General features: G+C 38.7%; 1 protein-coding gene across 1 annotated transcript in view; it reads right to left on the bottom strand.

The window, feature by feature from the left end:
- Positions 1 to 21,452, bottom strand: part of LOC124607439 (proton channel OtopLc) — a 736,982-nt gene that overhangs the window by 152,297 nt on the left and 563,233 nt on the right. The window contains exons 4-6 of the mRNA XM_047139769.1: positions 6,254 to 6,368; positions 350 to 551; positions 225 to 277 (exon numbers count right to left, since the gene is read on the bottom strand). Of these exons, the coding sequence (XP_046995725.1) occupies positions 225 to 277; positions 350 to 551; positions 6,254 to 6,368 (370 nt within the window). The remainder of the gene's footprint in view (positions 1 to 224; positions 278 to 349; positions 552 to 6,253; positions 6,369 to 21,452) is intronic.

Consider the following 21,452-nt stretch of genomic DNA (forward strand, 5'->3'; position numbering starts at 1 on the left):
AGAATGCTAAAATCACTGAGAAATATGTGAAATGTACACCAATTGTGATTGCTTATGCTGAGCGTGCTATAAACGCTGGAAATTTGTTTACAGTAGCAACAACTCTTTCAATTAATACAAATATTGAGAATGCAGCCACGAGATCCATGCATCCATTTATAAACAGCACAAGCATATGAGTCCTAGGAAGCAGCATACACTATGTTTAATAATCACTACTGTACCTGAAACATTGAGCCTTTATTATTGCCACCAACACCTCCCGGTGTTCCCCCACCTCCATCTCCACCACCACCGCCGGCTCCTCCTCCACCACCGCCTCCACCGCCTCCCCCACCACTTTCTGCACTTCCTTTCTCCTTTGCTTCAGCAGCTTTTTTCTTTTTCTTTTTCTTCTCTTTTTCTGCCTTCTTTGCATCAGATTTTTTGACAGGGGGTCGAGGTGGAGGTGCCTGGACTTCTGGTGCACAGCAGGCGCTTTCTTGTAGTAGAAAGCAGAATACGTACAACAAGAACAGTATGCTCATTCCATATAGATATGTGAAGAAACCCTGTAACAGAGTGAAATAACTAATTATATATGCAGAATAAAATTATATGACACATAACAAAGGCGTAATCTGACAAACTTCTTTAATTATCTCTCATTAATATAACTTCCAGACAAAAATTATCAGGAATTTTTAAAGTATTTTATATCAAGCATAATATTATGAAAAGGATAGATTGCTTTGCAGCATATGGCAGAAATGTTGAGTCACAGACAGGCCCAGCAAAGAGACTGTTAAATAAGTAAGCTTTCAGCCAGAAAGCCTTCCTCTAAATTGCAAAACACACACAGGCACAGTCACATGTGCACCCACCCACCCACAAATGCAGCCCTCACTCACATGACCACTGTCTATGGCTGCCGAGGCTAGTGTGTCCACATGTCCGGATAAATCCAGACATGTCCTCCTTTTTCTCTCTTTGCCTGAGGTCTGGGCACATTTTTACGTTGTCCTCCTGTTTTGCAAAGTTGACCTAATAAAATTATATTGACAATTATTCCCGTTCTATTGCTCTTCCTTTAAATACCTCATTTACAGATGGCAGCAGGATCATCAGTTTTATCGATTTTTCACTACTGATCATGGATCAATCCATAAGTGAGTGCAAATATCGATTATTTAAAATTTGCTTTCCATAATTTCAGTTCTGGATTCATATTGCCTTGGCATTATAGGTTTCATGTCATGAACCCAGCACTGATGTGTGAGTTTGATTTTTTGTTTATTGTAACCGAGTGAGTTTTATAAAATATCTGGCACTGTGAAAATTCGTAATTACTTTTCTATTTACACTATTAGAAAGCAACAGCATGAGAAAAGTATGTGGTTGCCTCTTTTCCCAGTCAATTATAGGGTACTGGAAATGTATCCTGCTCTTAAATCTTAGTTCCTGTCTGAAACCAAGCTAGCAAACATTTTTTTCAGTTTTTTGAGAATAAGAAGTTAAGTGAAGCCTACTTACAGCATTTTCTTTCATTGACATCTGTGTTCAATTCAAATATTCTGCACATAGAAAAGGACAACTCTGTGCTCACAGTGACTGAAATTTTAGATTCTGTATGTCAGGTGCTTGAGAAGTGATTAAACGAAAAATTCATTTGTCTAAAGTTTAAACAGAATCTGGAAACTGCAACAGAAGAATCCTTTGATAAAGACGTTAAACTTGTTATGAAGAAGTGTACGTTGGTGTACCAATCGTGCCACAAATATTTAAAACAGTGGCTTTGTTGACAACTTTTCCTGTTTTAAATGGATTTCTCTTAAAAAAGATGTTAACTACAGTGTTGTTGAAAAAAGCCTTTTGTATTTACAAGACAAATGTAAAGTTTTTGAAACTGAAGATGGAAAGCATTGTGACCATTTCTGTAATTTTAAGCAATTTATGAAACAGAACGGTAATGATCCTGAATTTAGTGGTCAATTTTGTAGGAAAAAAAAAAAAAAAAAAATGGGCCAAGTATTTTTTGAAAGTAAGTCGGTTGATTGTCATTCAGAATTGTCATAACTTGCCAAATACTTTTTTAGTATATCAGCGCACAATGCAAATGCAGAATGAATATTTTTACTGGTTACCACACAATGGACTGACGATAGGAATAGATTGAACCTTGACTCTGTGAAAGGTATTTTGATGGTCCAGTATAATTTAGAAAGAGTTTCCCTGTGTACCTTTTTAAAATTATCTGCTAAGCAAGCCTACACTTCGACAGAAAACTGGATCTTCAGAGGAGTACCATTAAAAGTTCAGGAATGTATGTTACATCTATTAATTAATCCATTAATTAAGTTTGAACATATGTTTCTGTGTTCTCTTTTTCCTAGCTTTGACCTCCTTTTTGATGCTATTTGTCTCCTTTTTTATACATCTGCTTCTAGTCACCCTAGCTGAGGCCAGACCTTGGCAGCAGAGACAGTGGTCACGTGCATGATGGGTGCATTCGTGTGAATGTGTGTGTGTGTGTGTGTGTGTGTGTGTGTGTGTGTGTTTTTTCTAATTCAGAAGAAGGCTATTTGGCTGAAAGCTAACTTATTTAGCAGTCTTGTGCCATGCCTGTCTGCAACTCTATCCTTTTCACAATATCCTCATTATTCCATCCTGGATTTTCCATTGTTTGGTCTTTGAATAGGACAGACTAAAAATAGAGTACAACAGATACTAAAATCAATAATTTGTGTCCACAAATAAATACATTGTTCTATATATACCAGTAATGAACATACATAAACTAAACTTATGATCCCCTGCATGGGTACTGGCTTTGTTTTACTAATAAATTTTAACTAGTAAATTTTAACGAAGATATGAGTAAAAAAAAGCCTTATCATAAGGTGGAGTTGAGAAAAGGATAGGCATGTAAACAAGAACTTTATCATATTACTTAAGCCTATGAACTGTAGGTATGCTTCAGAGACTGATGGTAAAAGAAGAAGATAGGTACATATAATGCTAGGGCAAATTCACCCTGCTGCAAATAGAGCAGAACAGAATCCAGGCATGAACAGAAAAGAGTGGGGAGCAGGAAGCATGAGCCACAACTGATCAGTGGAAAGTACAGAAGATGAGGTGGGAGCACTGGACATAGGCATGTCAAGAGTACATATTATCAGAGATAGAGATCAGGAGTCAGAAAGGCTGAGGAAAGTGTTAGAGGACCACTATGCACCTATGCAGATCATATATGTTAGTGTGAATAGGGGAGGTGAAGGAAAAAGGGGGGATGGGGAGGGAGTGGGGGTGGGGAGATCCTGTTGGCAGTCAATGACTGTGACCGTGTTGTGTTCAGCAGCACAGCTGGTCAAACTTGCTCTTGGATCTTGCTTGGTGGACTAATCTGACATGGCGCACAGCTTGGTTGGCGTCACAGTACACGAGAATAAGTTTTCCTTGGTACTATATATCTATCCTCTTTCTCTGTTGTCCCTTTCTCCCCTAACCCTTAGTCCAATTTTACCCTCACCTCTTCCCCTGTTATCCCACCTGTTCCATACAAAATAGGCAGTTACCTCTGACAGGTCACAGTACCAGCACAATATAGCTATGTGTGGAATATAGACTGCCTGGAGGAAAAAAGTGAAGCATCCAGAAAATATGCCCAGATGCCAATGTCTCATCATACATTTACACCCAACTGGTGGGTACGTAAAAGTTCACAGCTGCAATTTTCTGACACAAGTACAAGTGCATTAGTGTTGTTGTTACACCAGGTAGGGTATATAAGAGGTGTGAATAGTGTCGAACATTGCGAGATCACTGAGACAGACACGCAGTGCTCGTGTGAGACACCATTGATAGTACCAGAAAATAGTTCAAAAGGGGTCTCATTGTGGATCTTAACTTGGACAGTTGGTCAAATTGTGTAGTATGTGCTACCACTCACAGAGAGTGTGATATCTATGAACTGTCTGCAAGATGTTTAGGTAACCTTGTGGCCCAAAAGATATCCATATCTGTTCTCGACAGAACATGCATGGGACCAGCTTGAACATACACTCCATTGCATTGCCAGTAACTAAGATCAAAGTGCTGTCACAATACCTGTGGGGCAGCTTGCCGCAGGAGAGGATACAATGATTTTATGACACCTTCCCTACCAAATCAGTGCCTGCACCCAGGCCCAAGGGGGTGCAACATAATAGAAACTTCTGGACAATACTGCAGTTTGAGCCAACTGCAGATATTTTTGGGCGTCATTGAAAGTGTGTTTGGGACTTAGTGCAGTTTCACCCAACGTGAAGGGGAGTCAGTGATGTGATCTTGCCAACGGCAGACATGGTTTGTCAGTGTGCACTGCAACAATAAATAGCATGCAGAAATGATTTTAGCAGATATTTTATGTATCAAGGACTAAGATGTGATTTGTAGTAATTTGCAGGAATATTCATTACATTACAGAGTTGAATTTCTGAATGGCAAAACTTCTGAAAATTAGATCAGTTCTTATGACACCTGTAACTTTAAGTGGCTAATCCAAGTGAGAACCATTGTTTGTACTACATAAGACTGAAATAGGGCTATTTATTAGCTTCATTTTGTGAACTACAATAAACAAAAACAAAACTTCACAATCTCTCACATCATTTTATGTACTATCACTGATCATAGTTCACTACAGCAATATGCAGAACACTGGCTGGATGTAGGTGCATGGTAAGAACAATTTCCTATGTTTGAGTTTGGTGTAACCCCTCTTTACATGTCCTATTTCCATATTTTATACATAAATTAAGGTACGGTGGGTTTACAAGGAGGAGTGTAGAAGCAAACTAGTTCAGTCATATTGTAGATGTTATCAGAGTTATATGTGCCCAGATACTTCGTAAATGACATCTTATTGTGAACAGCAAACATCAGTAAGTACTAAGAACAATCACCACTTTGGTAGGACTAAGAAATCTACTAATAGCATCATCAAATTGATCTTCAAATAAACTTATCAGCTATCGTGAGAGCTTATTGTAGCTGAAGTACAGAGGTTAGTGAGAGAGAGAGAGAGAGAGAGAGAGAGAGAGAGAGAGAGAGAGAGAGAGAGAGAGAGAGAGAACAGTACGCCAAGGACTGATAGCAGTTGTTATCAAGTTATTACCCAAAAGCTGCAAACCATGAAAATACACTGCACTACCTACAGTGATTTATGCAACAGTTGAAGGGAGTTTTATGGACTGTGAATCACATGATATGGCACTCAGCTGGCCATACAATAACCTCACTTAAGGCTGAAGACTAATGTTTATTTGCATGTGTAATCATAACAAGTAAAAACTAGAGAATATGGTGTGACAATCTGTGGATTTCCGTGCATGAATTCAGACCATTAATTTTGATTTACATAAAAATGAAAGTAAATGATAATGAAAATAATTGAAAGACTAGCATACTTCCCAAGCGGTGGCAACAGTTTGAAACTGGAACTTTTAGGTGCTAGCAGAATACTGCCCCTGTCCACAAAGCAACACCACTTGCATTACAATTCAAAGAAAATCTGTTCGAGTTCCTAAACTGGTGTGCACAAAACCAAGATCAGAAATCTACTGAACTGTCCGTTCTAAGAAAGAATGACAATAAATGTGCCAAAACAACAGCAATAGCTATTCACCGTTGTTGTTGTTGTTGTGGTCTTCAGTCCTGAGACTGGTTTGATGCAGCTCTCCACGCTACTCTATCCTGTGCAAGCTTCTTCATCTCCCAGTACCTTCTGAATCTGCTTTGTGTATTCATCTCTTGGTCTCCCTCTACGATTTTTACCCTCCACGCTGCCCTCCAATACTAAATTGGTGATCCCTTGATGCCTCAGAACATGTCCTACCAACCGATCCCTTCTTCCAGTCAAGTTGTGCCACAACCTCCTCTTCTCCCCAATCCTATTCAGTACCTCCTCATTAGTTATGTGATCTACCCATCTAATCATTACTGGAATGCATTCCTAATGCTCTTATAGAAGCAACAACAGTTATACACACTTATGATTCACACTCTTTTGAACAGACAGCAGTCACTTTCCAAGGATTGTTGCGAATTATTTTACGGCTACATTAAATTGAAATGACGCTTTCTTGCTTTTGTAGCAATATTCTATTTAACACAAGTAATCTAAGTGCTTGTGACAATTCAGTAATACTATGACATTGTAAATCAAAGTATCTATGCACTAGTGACAAAACTGTAATAACAATTTGTTGAAAGTAAATAAATAGTGGTAGCGTACCTCATAATAATGTAGAGGTATGTTTTGAGTCACAACTTCCGAGATGACATAGGCTATACAAATAACAATCAGCAGCTTGGCATATATGAAGCTGAGAATAATGAAGAGTGAGGTCCTGAAAACAGAAAAAGACAAATACATTTAGTAAAACAATTTGCAAAGAGGTTTTGCAGGAAATGAAATCATACATTGACAAAAACTCCATTTTTTGTTTCATTCTTTAGTTCTGGGCTTCTCACAAGATGATAATTCTGAATAACATATGAAATACCACTATGGTATTTATACTGCAAAATATGCAGTCAAAATATTAATCAATGTATGCTTGTCACTAGATCTAAATTTGATGCTATTGTGGATAATTATAAATGTTTGTTCTAGACGATCCGTGATATATGTAATCAGCACAAACTTTGCATTATTTTGTTTTTAACTATAATTTAGCAATCTTGTATGAAAATCTTTGACAAACGCCCTTCAATTGTACGAAAATGTTAAACACTGCTTACTTAGGACAAGACGAGCTTTTTCAAGTTTATAAGTGGGAGAACTTAAAAATTTAGTCAGTCAGAATACAATGGACACACATCAGCTACAGCAGACTATGAAACAAGAGAAGTACCATAAGGTCTTTAAAATAAAATTTGTGGATTCAGCAACAGCAGTGTCACAGCCAGATAAGTAGTTGGTTCACATTCCTTGGTGGGTTACCATTGATCATTGCACTTGCAACACTTCCTGTTCCTTCAAATTATCTGACTTATCAATTGTCCCTTACAAGGATGCATGAGACATTAACTATCTTTCCTCTAATATCAGACACCTGTTGTGTGGCTTGTTCATAAGACAGTAATTCTTTCTTTTTGGTTAACATAAAAAAGTTTACTGCAAAATAGACTGCTGTCATCTGTCACTGACATCACAGTCACCATTTCACTGTCATCAATGGTAGTGCCAACTCCCCAGAAATATGCTTTTACCATGAACACAAAACTTATCAAATGTAATGAAGTAAGAAAACTATTATTCATGACAGATGAAAAGGGATATGGATGAAAACTATTTTATTAAGAAGCTTCTTTTCACAGACAAAAAAGGCACATTTTTAGGGACAATATTCAATATCCACCCATTAACCTCATCTTGCTATGCTATGGTTCCTGGAGAGGAGCACCAGTCTTCTCTTTACCTACACAGGACCAACAATGGCTTTGCAATGCTGGTGGTAGTGAGTATGGTTGAAAGCAAGAGGAAACTACAGCCATTATATTTTCTGAGGACGTGCAGCTCTACTGTATGGTCTAATGATGATAGCACCCTCTTGGGTAAAATATTGACATTTAAAAAAGAGTTCTCCACTCAGATATTTGGGCAGCAACTACCCAGGAAGATGCTGTCTTCAGCGAAACAAATATGGCATGCCAAAGATTGGAGTATGGAATGTTAGAGTAATAAATCGAGCAGATGTGTTAGAGAATGTGGAAAGAGAAATGGACAAGTGACTTGGGGAAACATAAAGAACAGAATTTCTGGCAATGAGATATTTTAAACAGAATGACCTCATCCATGTCAACCAGCATGGATTCTGACAACATCGATCGTGTGAAACCAAACATGCAATTTTCTCAAGTCATTCTTAAAGTCCTGGATCAAGGGAGTCAAGTAGATGCAGTATTTCTTGACTTCTGAAACACATTTGACTCAATACTACATATATGCTTATTATCACAAGTATGACCATACAGGGCACTAAGCAAAGTTTGTGACTGGACTGAGGATTTCTCGGTAGTGAGAACACAGCATGTTATCTTGGATGGTAAGCCATTGACAGATGTAGAAGAAATTTTAGGTGTGCCCCAGGCAAGAGTATTGGAACCCTTACTTGTTCATGTTGTCTATTAATTATCTTGAAGACAATATTAATAGTAACCACACACTTTTCACATATGATGCAGTCATCTATAATGAAATACTGTATGAAAAAAGCTGCACAAATCGTCAGTCAGACCTGGATAATATTTCAAATTGATGTAAAAATGGGTAACTTGCTTTATAAGGTCATAAATTAAAATTTTGCAGTTCACAAAACGAAAAAATGTAGCATCCTGTGACTGCAATATCAGTGAGTCACAGTTGGAAATAGTCTACTCAAACAAATACCAGGGTGTAACTATTTGTAAATATATGAATTGGAATGATCACAAACACTTAGTCATAGGTAAAGCAGGTAGATGAATCACGTTAATTAGTACACAATTAGGGAAATACAATCAGTCTAAAAAGGAGATTGCTCCTGAAATACTCATGTGACCTATTATAGACTACAGCACAAATGTGTGGGAACTGTAGCAAATAGAACTAACAGGGGTATTGAATGTATATGAAGAAGTACAGCATGAATGGTCACACAGAGATACTTTAAGAACTTAACTGACAAACGTTTGAGGACAAACGCAAACTGTCCTGAGAAGGCCTACTTCCAAAACACTGAAAAAAAAACAGGTTTAATTGACAAATCTAGGAATCTACTGCAGTCCCCTACATATTGCTGTTATAATGATCACGATGATAAGATTAGGCTAATCACAGAATGCACAGAGGCATTTAAGCAACATTCTTCTCATGCTCCACAAGTGAATGGAACGGAAAGAAACCCCGTTAACTGGTACAGTGGAAAGTATCATCTTCTATGCACTCTACAGCAATTTGCAGAGTGTGGATGTAGCTATAGATATAGAAAGCCACAAACAACCACAGAAATACAAATATATTATGTACTTATTAGCTCTGCATATGAAGGAGTTGAAAGAATGCATTAGATTAGTGTGTGTGTGTGTGTGTGTGTGTGTGTGTGTATATATATATATATATATATATATATATATATATATATATATATATATATATATATTTTGTATAGCTGATAGCAAGTTATTGAAAACGTGTGCTCCTCAATAACTGACCAAAATAAGTGACTTAAAACCTTTATGAAGTTTATTCTTATATCTAGTACTAACTCTGAAATGGACTGTTGGTTGAAAGAGAGATGTATCATTTGTGACAAATTTCAATAAGGAATAAATATAATGTGAAGCAGTAGTTAGTATCCCCAGTCCTTTGAACAGGCCTCTTCAGAATGCTCTTAAGTCCATGCTACAAATAACTCTTATATGCTTTTGGATTTTAGCTTGGCTTGATTAGGTACACCAAAAAATTATCTCATATGACATTAGGACATGAAAGTAAGTGAAGTATGATACCTCTTTTTATATATATGAATTACATCCAACTGCAGTTTTGCCTTGAAAATGACTGGGTGTGTAACTGTCAAAATTTTGGCTGTTTCTCACATCATCACATTGTTGTATTCTGACAAGTTATTTGAACATTGAATACGCAAGGAGAAAATCACATCTTCACTCTATTTGTCATATTTTAGGCATATTCTGGTCAGTAAAGTCTATCAAGGCCTGAACTAAACAGTGTGTTTTTATCAAAGTTTAGTGACAAAGAACTATCCATGAAAATTTCATTAACCAATCTTTTTCAAATTACATTTGATTTGTTATTATTGCAAACTATGTACCATCTGCAAACAAAACAAAGTTGGTCTCAAAATTTTCATGATGAAAGGTCATTGATATACACAAAAAAGTAAATACCTTAAGATGGAACCTTGTGGGACACCACAGCTAATTAGTTCCCATTTAGATGATGACAGAGAGCTTAATTCAAGACACCCTTTGCTTCCTGTCAGAGAGATATGCTTTGAAACATTTCCTGTCATACCACAATACTCAAATTTACTGAAAAGGATATTGCTGGAAAGGATATTGCTAAAAGGGATATTGTAGTTTACACAGGCAAATGGCTGTGACAGGCAACAAAATATACCAGTAGCCTGTAATATACTGTCCAGTTTTTAAGTACATTCTTGCTACATATGTAAATAGCCTTCTCAATATTTGAATTCTTCAGGAATCTGAACCAAGGCATTGAAAACATTGTTTGTGCTGTGTTGGTTAAGAACACAATTATGTGTCACATTTTCCTAAGCTTTTCAGAATGTTGGCAAAAGTGAAACTGGACAGAAATCTTACAGCACTTCTTTATCTCTTTTCTAGTCTGCAGCACATGGTCTAGCAGTTAGCACTGTTGCCTCACCGGATCCTGGGTTTGATCCTGGCCAGGTCGGAGATTTTATTTGCTAGGGGACTGAGTGTTTGTGTTGCTCTAAATATCTCATGTAATCTTCATCAACATGTAAGTTGCTGAAATGGTATCAAATAAAATGGCGTATGCCAGCTGGCTGAACAACTTTAGATGGGGGTCTCAGCCAATAATGCCATTTCATCTCCTTTCTTATACAAAGGCTTAGCTTAAGGATATTTCAACCATTTGCGAGACGTTCCTCTGATAAATGACTGGTTGCACAAATAAAGCCAAAAGAGTAATTGTTAACTAACTTACTTTATTACAACAACTAGATTTTTTTTAATGCTTTTATGATTAATATTACATTGGCAATGAGCAGCATATTCATATTATTGAAGTTGTTTGTAATGGCTGGTGTGAGATATTTCATGGCAGCACCTACTGAACTCAACAATCCCATCTTTTTTAGTAACAGTTACTTAAATGCTCATTACAAAGTTCTGCAACACTGCACAAATTCGTTCCCATTATATCGTTTACCCCCAATGCTACTTGCTTCTCCTCATCTCTGGTTTTACAAGTATCCTCCTCCACTATATTCCATGTTGTCTTTATCTTGTTATCTCATGTAACTATCTTTTTCTTCTAATGTATTTGTCTTGATGTCTATATTATTGTCTTCAATATTTCACAGCATGTTTAGCAAAAAGTTATGGCATCAATATCAGAGCCATTTCTGTCTGACAGAGTGTTTCCTTTTGTCTCACTTGAAGCCTTTATTTCTTGAGTAATATATACAGCTCCTTTGTAGACTTTAGCCTAACCCTGGCTACATTTTGAAGTAAACAGTTTTCAAATAGATGCAGATGTTATTAAATAAAGTGTTGTATACAGTGCTTGTGGCATGAAAAATACATCACTCCAGCTCATGTAAATAAAACCATTTTTTGCTCACTGACTACAATCTTGAACTCGGATGAGATAAGATAAATTATTCAGTTCTTTAAGCAAGATGAAAATTTAATTGTGCGTTTGTTTGTGTGTGTGGGAGGGGTGTGGGGTGTGGGGTGGGGGTGGGGGTGGGAGACTGGCATTAAATAACAGGAAAACAGAGAATAGTAGGTAGATGTGGACTGGAGAAAAGGTCTGAAAGGGGAAGCTGGCTGGTGGAAAATGGGGGCTGATAGCACAATTCAATCACTGTGAACGTTTTGTTTAAGAATTCTGAAAGAAGACTGTACTTATGGAAGAGATCTGGAAACACCTGAAGGTAACAGGTAGATTATAATTTAGACACCAGATTTTGAATTGCAAAACACTTCAAGGAATAGAGGAGTAATCTGACCACAAGTTTTTGGTTATGAACAGCAGAATGAAACTGCAGAAAGGTTGCGAACTAAGAATATCAGCCTGGATAAACTGAAAGAACCTGAGGTTGTTCCAAATTTCAAATGAACAAGGGAAAGAAATGCAATATAAGTAGGTAAGAAAGTAACAGAGCTATAACAATGAAAGACAGAAGAAGATTAAATAGGAAAAAAAAGTTCTTTAAATATACATTGATAACATATGGAATACTGAATATCATTGATGAAAAGAGTACATATAAGGATGCAACAAATGATCCAGGCAAATGAGATTACAGATGTCTAAAAAAGATTTTGATAGGAAGTGCAAAATGGCAAAACAGCAATGGCTAGAAGACAAACACAAAGCTGTAGAAGAATGCAGTCATGTGGGAAAAAAGAAATGCTGAATACACAAAAATCAAAGAAACCTTGGGAGGAAAGATAATCAGCTGTATGAGTATCAAGGGCTCAAATGTCAACCCAATACTACCAAAGAATGGATGGCTGGAAAGGGGGAAGAATATGGGCCTACATGGAAGGGCTACACTAACGAACGGAACTTGAAGGCAATATTGTGCAATAGGAAGTAAGTGTAGATGAGGTGGGAAATATGTGACAGCAATACAGATTTTACAGATAAGTCATATGTAAAGGATGTGCCAGACAGTAAGAGATTTTGCTTTATTATATGAGCTTTCAAATGGTAACTTCATTTTTCCATTATGGCCAAGCCACAGCTGGCAGTGTTAGCCACCTGTAAATTCTTTTGTCCCATGGTTCAGCAATGGGAAGTCAGCACTGAGGAAGGGCACCTTGGCCACGCACCTCCCTCATGTGCTGATGAGGTAATGCTGCCTCAGGCATCACTTACCAGGCGACGCTCTGGAAGATTTCAGGCCGCCTGCACGGTTTTCTCGATCCCGACCAATCAGGGTGGAGGAAGCCACGGGGTGCATTGAATTTACCCGGCCGCCTGTCGCTGAACCCGCACTTGTCTTCTCGCGCTCTTGGACACTCGCCCTGTAGCAGTGAACAACTCCCGCTTCTCCTGGTGCTGCAGCACCGGGGACTTAGTTTTCAGAGCCGGCATGCTGCTCGGACTGGCCCGATTGGCAGATGCCAACTTTCGTTAGCTTCGCGAACTATGTTTCACCAAACTCTACGCTCTGGCTCACCCTCGCCTCCTTAGGCGTGACCCCTTTTTAACATGCTTTCACCAATAAATGTCCTTTGTCTAAATTTTATCCTAATCATTCTATAATGCCCACTGCCTTCCCATACACCCATCCTGTACACATAGCTGCAAAATACAGACACAGACTGTCCACAGGAGAATGCAAAGACTGGAAGAAACTGAACTCGACTAAGACCAGTTTAGGTTCTGGAGGAACGTAGGAACACACGAGGTGATACTGGCCCTACTTCATCAATATTGTGGACAGTTGGCTAAGATGCTCTTGCTACATGGATGTCAGCTAAACTTTAACACAAACAGATAGGTCATCCACTGGAATAATCTGTGTTTGTGTGGATTTATTGGCCCAGTTGACAACCAAAAGTACACTTTCTATAAAAATGAGTCCAGGAAAAGAACAGAAATATTCCCATTGCCTGAAACACTCACATGAAAACATCCGTACAGCTCACTTGTCTGCCAATAAAAATTATGTTGTGTGTGGACCCTACAGCAATCGGAAGAGCATCGTGTCGAGTGATGAGTGAAGATACACATTGTGGTAGAGTGAACAATTCCCACAGGCCTGGCACATGATGACAGACTAATCGATTTGAGAATGTCAGGACATGTTGAGTTTCAAGGTTCACAACAGCATTGGTCTCTTTCCTTTTATCAGAAGTGGAGGGCTTCAGAATTTGTCTTGACTGTGTACTAAACTCCGCTGATAACATCACAGAAAGGAGTGTCATAGTCACCTCAACAATCATAGACAGTTTCGGCAGGCAGTCCTTACCATAACCCATACAAGATTTGGTGACAGAAAAATGGGATTACAGACATTGCTCACAAAACTTTGAGGCCCAGCTAACTGAAGAAGAATGGAAATATAAACAGACATATCAAATATCATCTCCAAAACCAGTCTGTCACTGGAAGATTATTTTTGAGAATTGGATGAAACCCTGAAAAGGTTTGGTGCATAATTAAAGCCAGTAAATAGTAACAAACCACAACAGAACCTCACATGAAGACCTAACAGATCAACTTCTGACCTGCAAGATAGCACTGAGGCTATGGATGATGCACTCAAACTACAATTTACAACTCTCACGCTCACGACTAAGAAAGCGACAACCAAGAGCAGGGCCAGTTTGAGAGCATTTTTGTACAGTAGTGACGTGTCAGGTATCATATGACGGACTTACCCCACCCCGTGATCTCCATCCTCCCTCAGACATTAGTTTTCTTTCCTTGGGCTCTCTGTAAGGGAATCACAGCTAAAAATAAATCTAAATATAGTGATCTTCAAAACGAGTTGTTTGTCTTTTGAAATAGTACTACATAGAAATTCCTATTGAGGAGAAAGAATTTCTGAAACTTTTTTCAATGCAAAATGTTATGAGACCAGTGACACTGTTTCTTCTAAAAACATGCGCCCAAGAGTCTTCACTAGTTTCATAAACCACACCATACATTTGCTGAAAACAGTATCCCAGAGGTTCCACAATATCTATGTTGATTTCCCAGTGGGTACCACTGAAAGAGTTTATAGTTGGATTGGGTACAGTGTATGCTTCTTCAAAATACACAATTAGTAGGTAGATGCAGAAAGATTTAACAGCAACATGATAACACTGCATTGTTCCAGAACTTCAAGTAATTCCTTGAAATCAGACTCCAATTCAGTAACAGATGTTTTATCAGCTGAAATACCAAAGAATCAGCTATTTCCACAAAATTAACAGTCAGCTCTGCAAATATCCTTTAAGGAATTATTGTAAAATCTTTTCTTGTTTTTTGGAAACCAGACGTATCTCATTCCACAAAAAACCCAGTATACTTCAACAACCTGTGAGACTTGTTGGGCACAACACGATAAATAAAATGCAGCATTGGTTTTTATTTCTTGAGACTGAAAGAACATTTGAGAAAATGTGGCATAGAGAAGGGATCACAAAATGTTTCACCACAAGCGTCCATTTCATCTCGTTAAGATTGTTTCATCTTTTCTGAGAAACAGACAGTTCTGTCCACTATGGCTTAGCAGTCATGAGATCAGCACTCTTCACCTTGTGAATGCCCGAAACTGTGTATGTGTGCGTTGGGGGGGGGGGGGGGGGGGGGGAGGGTTGGTGGGGGCGAGGAGGAGGCCACCACTGTGTGAAAATGTGTTGTATTCCATTGTTTGGTTTCATTCGGTTGTTGAATCATGAATGGCGAACCCTGTCAAGCAATACAAGCCTGTTCTCTGTCATTCAAGTTATCATAATAATTTGGTATTTGCCCTTTTCACTTGTGACGTGACATTTAACCCATTCACAAAGATAACAAGAGTAGACTGACGAACCAGTGAATGTTATCAAAGGCTACATCACATCTTATCTAAGCACTTAATAATTTTTCAGGGATACCGTACCTTATTTATAGTAATGTTTGTATACTTATACCACATTAACCCAAAACTGTTACTGAACTGTGTTGAGGCATCACTGTTATTGATTTATTGATTCATTTTCATCTACAGCTGCACAATGTGCAAGAGATATTTGGATTTTTTTGTTAATATTATCAGTTTTACATATAATATACCTTTGCTCATAATAACACACATTACTATATCAATTAATGATGAATACTTAAATAGATGTTGTTACACTATATACAGAGAGATAAAATACAAACGTTTTTCTGAATGAGACTACATTGGGTAAACAATCCAAAATTTAGTTTTGTAGGTATTCATTTACTGTGTAAAAGCAGTGATCAACCAAGTACGACTTCAGTTTAGATTTGAAGTGACCAATGTTTTGTATGTGTTTAATGGTATCTGGTAAGGCATTGTATAGTTTGATACTAGGATGGATAAGGCTGTTTTGAAATAACTTTGTGTTGGCGCTTTGAACATGTACACCCAATTTTTGACTTGTATCATAGCCGTGTATTGTGTGATTTTGAGTGATGAGTGGTCTTTTTGTATGTAAGTTTTTCTTTAAATACATTATATTTTCAAGTATATATATGCAAGGAAGTGGCAGGATCATCCTTTTTTGAAACAATGGTCTACATGATTTGTGATTTCTACCCCTTCCATTATTCTTATAATTTTTTTTTTGCATTCTGAATGTTTTGATGGCATCTCCAGAATTTCCCCAGAACATAATCCCATACTGGAGGTGAGAGTGTACAGCTGCATAATATACACACTGAAGGGTGTTGTAGCTGGTACCATTTTTTAATGTACGTAGCACAAAACAAGAAGTACTTAATTTTTTGTTCATCTGCTCAATATGTGCTTTCCATTTCAAGTTGTCTTGTAGATGAAGTCCAAGAAATTTGGTACAGGCTGTTTTGGCAATTGTCTGTTCGTATAGTTCTAGATTGGGTGATATCAGATTTTTTGTTTGTGCAGTGTGTATATCCATAGCTACAGTTTTTTCAGTGTTTATTATTAAGTCATTGTCATCAAAGTAACATGTTAGCCTGTCAGTGGTTTCTTTTATGTTTTTTACAAGAGTTTCTTCTGAGTTTCCTGTAATTAGAACACTCGTATCATCAGCAAATTGAAATATTTTACTGCTGTCATTGCTTATGTTTAGGTCATTTATATACAGTAAGAACAGAACAGGACCCATTACTGATCTTTGTGGCACTCCATATTTAACAGTCAGTAGCTTGGAATTATATTTCCTAATGATACATTATTGTCTTACTTATAAGAATGCGGTCAAGCGTTTGCATTCTTCGGAAACTATTAACAGCACGTGTCTCGAACAGAAAAAAACTATTTTCCACATACTTGTGCAATAAGCCTAAGAATGATTCATATCGGTGACTGCATTCAATCTGTTGAAGTGCTTATGCCGAAGACAGGCCGGTTATATGGTAAATAACATCTGATGTGTGTTATTGTGAGCTCGAGTAAACGTGCAGTCTGGTATGTCATATTCGCCCACATACAATGTACTAACTAATCAGCTGTCACGCACTCCGCGAATATATTCGCCGCGGTAGCTGACGGGAGTTGTAGAATCTCGAAAAGTCGCAATGCGGTGCACAACTTTCGACTGATGTTCACTTGTTTGGGGTCGCTCGTTACCAGTGGCATTGTTGCAGCCATTCTGTGTTGTGTTCGGTGCGTAGTTTTGTTCCGTTTGTCGTAAAATATCTCATACCACGACTACGTTCGTATACAAAAGTAGGCGACATGCGATACTCAGTGTTGTTGGTTAACGAAGTCTGCGAGGAAAATCTGTCGGTATGTATTTACTGCCTTTGATGTGTGTCGTTTCCTCTAGGCCCTCAGTCTCAACACCTGGTGCCTTTAAAGAATGCACGAGTAATACAGACAGTAGGGCCAGTTCAGGGTCACACGTTGCCTGTAGTACTGATGAACTGAGGGCCCATATTCAGAAGTAGCCGTACTGTGTATTATTTTAACATACATATAACATGTGAAAGTCACGTCAAATAATATTTTATTTCATTAATTTAGACGATAACCTTGATTTATGAATCATTAGCTGACCAGCATAATCAATGTGACTCAATATGTCTGCGTGATCGTTCAACTCTTATGATCGCCATTCTTATGACAAGGGGGGGGGAATCACTGTTTACGAATAGTAAGTCTAGCATTTGTAGACTTAGAGAAAGCTTTTGACAATGTTGACTGGAATACTCTCTTTCAAATTCTAAAGGTGGCAGGGGTAAAATACAGGGAGCGAAAGGCTATTTACAATTTGTACAGAAACCAGATGGCAGTTATGAGAGTCGAGGGACATGAAAGGGAAGCAGTGGTTGGGAAGGGAGTAAGACTGGGTTGTAGCCTCTCCCCGATGTTATTCAATCAGTATATTGAGCAAACAGTAAAGGAAACAAAAGAAAAATTCGGAGTAGGTATTAAAATTCATGGAGAAGAAATAAAAACTTTGAGGTTTGCCGATGACATTGTAATTCTGTCAGAGACAGCAAAGGACTTGGAAGAGCAGTTAAATGGAGTGGACAGTGTCTTGAAAGGAGGATATAAGATGAACTTCAACAAAAGCAAAACGAGGATAATGGAATGTAGTCGAATTAAGTCGGGTGATGCTGAGGGAATTAGATTAGGAAATGAGACACTTAAAGTAGTAAAGGAGTTTTGCTATTTGGGGAGCAAAATAACTGATGATGGTCGAAGTAGAGAGGATATAAAATGTAGACTGGCAATGGCAAGGAAAGCTTTTCTGAAGAAGAGGAATTTGTTAACATCGAGTATAGAATTAAGTGTCAGGAAGTCATTTCTGAAAGTATTTGTATCTAGAAGAGAATAGAAGCATTCGAAATGTGATGCTACAGAAGAATGCTGAAGATTAGATGGGTAGATCACATAACTAATGAGGAAGTATTGAACAGGATTGGGGGGAAGAGAAGTTTGTGGCACAACTTGACCAGAAGACGGGATCGGTTGGTAGGACATGTTCTGAGGCATCAAGGGATCACCAATTTAGTATTGGAGGGCAGCGTGGAGGGTAAAAATCGTAGAGGGTGACCAAGAGATGAATACACTAAGCAGATTCAGAAGGATGTAGATTGCAGTAGGTACTGGGAGATGAAGCAGCTTGCACAGGATAGAGTAGCATGGAGAGCTGCACCAAACCAGTCTCAGGACTGAAGACCACAACAACAACAACAAGTGTAAATACCACAAAACTCAAATAAAATTTTTGAACCACTAGCGAATTATTCTGTATGTGCTTTGAAACAAACTGAGCGACCAGGGTTCTTATTGCTCTTGCTTTCACATAGTGAGAAAAGTATGACTGCCGCTATTTCAGAGTTTCACCATTGTTCAAGTTACTGGCAATCAGAACTGAGTTTCCCGCCGTTGCATGTGCCCATCTACGTACACTATCCTCACTGACTGTAAATGAACAAAACTCAAGTTAAAACGTAACATGTGTCCTATTCGAAACTTGTAAAGTATAAACCTCAGGATTGAGAAATTTAAGATACACTCCATAGCACTAAGATCGTCATTTACCTAATTCAGGCGAATCAGAATTCAGGGTATTGAGTTTGTGCGACATTTTCGATGAACCCACGTCGTCTAGTGTGTAGGTATATCAACAAGCGATTTTTTTTAAAACTGTGCCGCTCGGGACTCGACCATAGGACCTTTGCCTTTCACGGGCAAGCGCTCTACCGAATGGATCGCGTGACCGCTACGGTCCCAGGTTCGAATCCTGCCTCGGGCATGGATGTGTGTGATGTCCCTAGGTTTGTTAGGTTTAAGTAATTCTAAGTTCTAGGGGCCTGATGATCACAGATGTCAAGTCCCATAGTGCTCAGAACCATTTTTGAGCTCTACTGAATGAGCTATCCTAACAAGGGAACCTCCCCATCGCACCCCTCTCAGAATTAGTTATAAGTTGGTACAGTGGATAGGCCTTGAAAAACTGAACACAGATCAATCGAGAAAACAGGAAGAAGTTGTGTGGAACTATGAAAAAATAAGCAAAATATACAAACTGAGTAGTCCATGTGTAAGATAGGCAACATACAGGTGAGTGTGAACTCGTGAACGCCATGGTCCCGTGGTTAGCGTCAGGTCCTTGGTTCAAGTCTTCCCTTGGGGGAAAATTTTAATTTTTTATTTTCAGACAATTATCAAAGTTCAGGCACTCACATATAATCAACTTCGCTCTCCAAAATTCCAGGACATATTCAGATTTGCTTGGACATATGCAGGGTTTGACGGTCTACACACGGAAAAATTTGAAAATGTTAAAAACATGTTTTGACAGAGCACAGACAAAACTGGGCGACTGTGAAACTGTTGCAGTCATTTGTTGCAGTTTATGTGACAAACTTCACACTTTTTTGGGACTGATTATCACATCCACAAGAAAACCTAAATTGGGCAAAGTAGAAGAATCTTTTTACCCATTCACCAAGTGTACAAGTTAGGTGGGTCGACAACATATTCCTGTCATGTGACGCACATGCCGTCACCAGTGTCGTATAGAATATATCAGACATGTTTTCCTGTGGAGGAATCGGTTGACCTATGACCTTGCAATCAAATGTTTTCGGTTTCCATTAGACAGGCACGTCCTTTCAGCTACTAATCGCACGGTTTTGCGGTCCGGCCGCAAAACGCAGACACTAAACTTATTACACCGAACAGAGACGTCAATGAACGAACGGACAGATCATAACTTTGCAAAAATAAAGAACGTAAACTTTTCATTCTAGGGTGGATTTGAACCAAGAACCTCTCGCTCCGCAGTTGCTTACGCTAACCACGGGACCACGACGCTCCTGAACTCGAACTCTCCTAGATAATGCCTATCTTGCACATGGACTACTCAGTTTGTATATTTTGCTAATTTTTTTCATAGTTCCACACAACTTCTTCCTGTTTTCTCGATTGATCTGTGTTCTGTTTTTCAAGGCCAATCCACTGTACCAACTTATAACTAAATCTGAGGGGAGTGCGATGGGGAGGTTCCCTTGTAAGTACCACTCATGGCCCACCCTCACTGCTTTATTTCTGCCAGTACCTTATTTCCCACCTTCCTAACGTCACTGCAGTTTTTCTGCATGCCTTGCAGCACTAGCAATCTTGTAAGAAAGCATATTGCGGAGACATACAGGTGTTGTACGAAAATATGGAAACACCGCGAGAAACGCTTGCTTGAAAATAAACGGAGGTAAGTTGGGCTGTTGTATTTGACCACGAACTGCACCTCAATACACTGAAAGGGTCAATCACGGTCAAAACAGTGTTTTGCGTTTCAAGTGCATAATATCGAAGCCAAGTGAACTTAAATGTGGACAGACTGCTATTACCCATACGGTGAGTGCTTCCGTGACCAAGCGAGCCGGAGTATTTATTGCTTCAAGAGGCATCATATCGAAGATTTATGCTGCATATTGAGAAAGCGGGATAACGTCATCTGCTAAATCATAATTTGGGTGCAAGTGTGTGTTCAGTAACAGGGATACAGTCGCTGAAGAGGATTGTGACGAAAAATTAGAGGACAGCGGCTGTTATGTCACTGCAGAGCTGAAAGTTGCACACGCGAACATTGTCAGCACCAAAAGGAAGCTACATAAGCAGAGAATTGCAGGGCTTGAATTCCAGAACCACTCATCGGTGATACAGATGCCCGTAGTAGAAAAATGTGGCGCCGAAGCCATAAAACGTGGAACAAGGAGCGATAGAAGAAAGTCATTTGATCGAATGAGTCGTGTTTCACACTGTTTCCAGTTTTTGACTGAGTTCACGTCTCAACTGTGAAACATGGTGCACGTTGGGTGATGATTTGGGTAGCCATGTCATGGTCTTCCATGAGCCACATGGCTATTCTATAGTGTCGCATTACTGTCAAGGATTATGCGAGTATCTTGGCTGATCAGGCCCTCCAATGGTGCGATGTTTGTTCCCCAATGGTGATGCTGTGTTCCAAGACGATAGCGCCTCTGTTCACATAGCTCATATCGTCCAGGAGTAGTTTTGTGAGCACGAAAATGAATT

The sequence above is a fragment of the Schistocerca americana genome, chromosome 3 (genome assembly GCF_021461395.2).
Source record: "Schistocerca americana isolate TAMUIC-IGC-003095 chromosome 3, iqSchAmer2.1, whole genome shotgun sequence".
In the NCBI taxonomy this organism is placed as follows: Eukaryota; Metazoa; Arthropoda; class Insecta; order Orthoptera; family Acrididae; genus Schistocerca; species Schistocerca americana.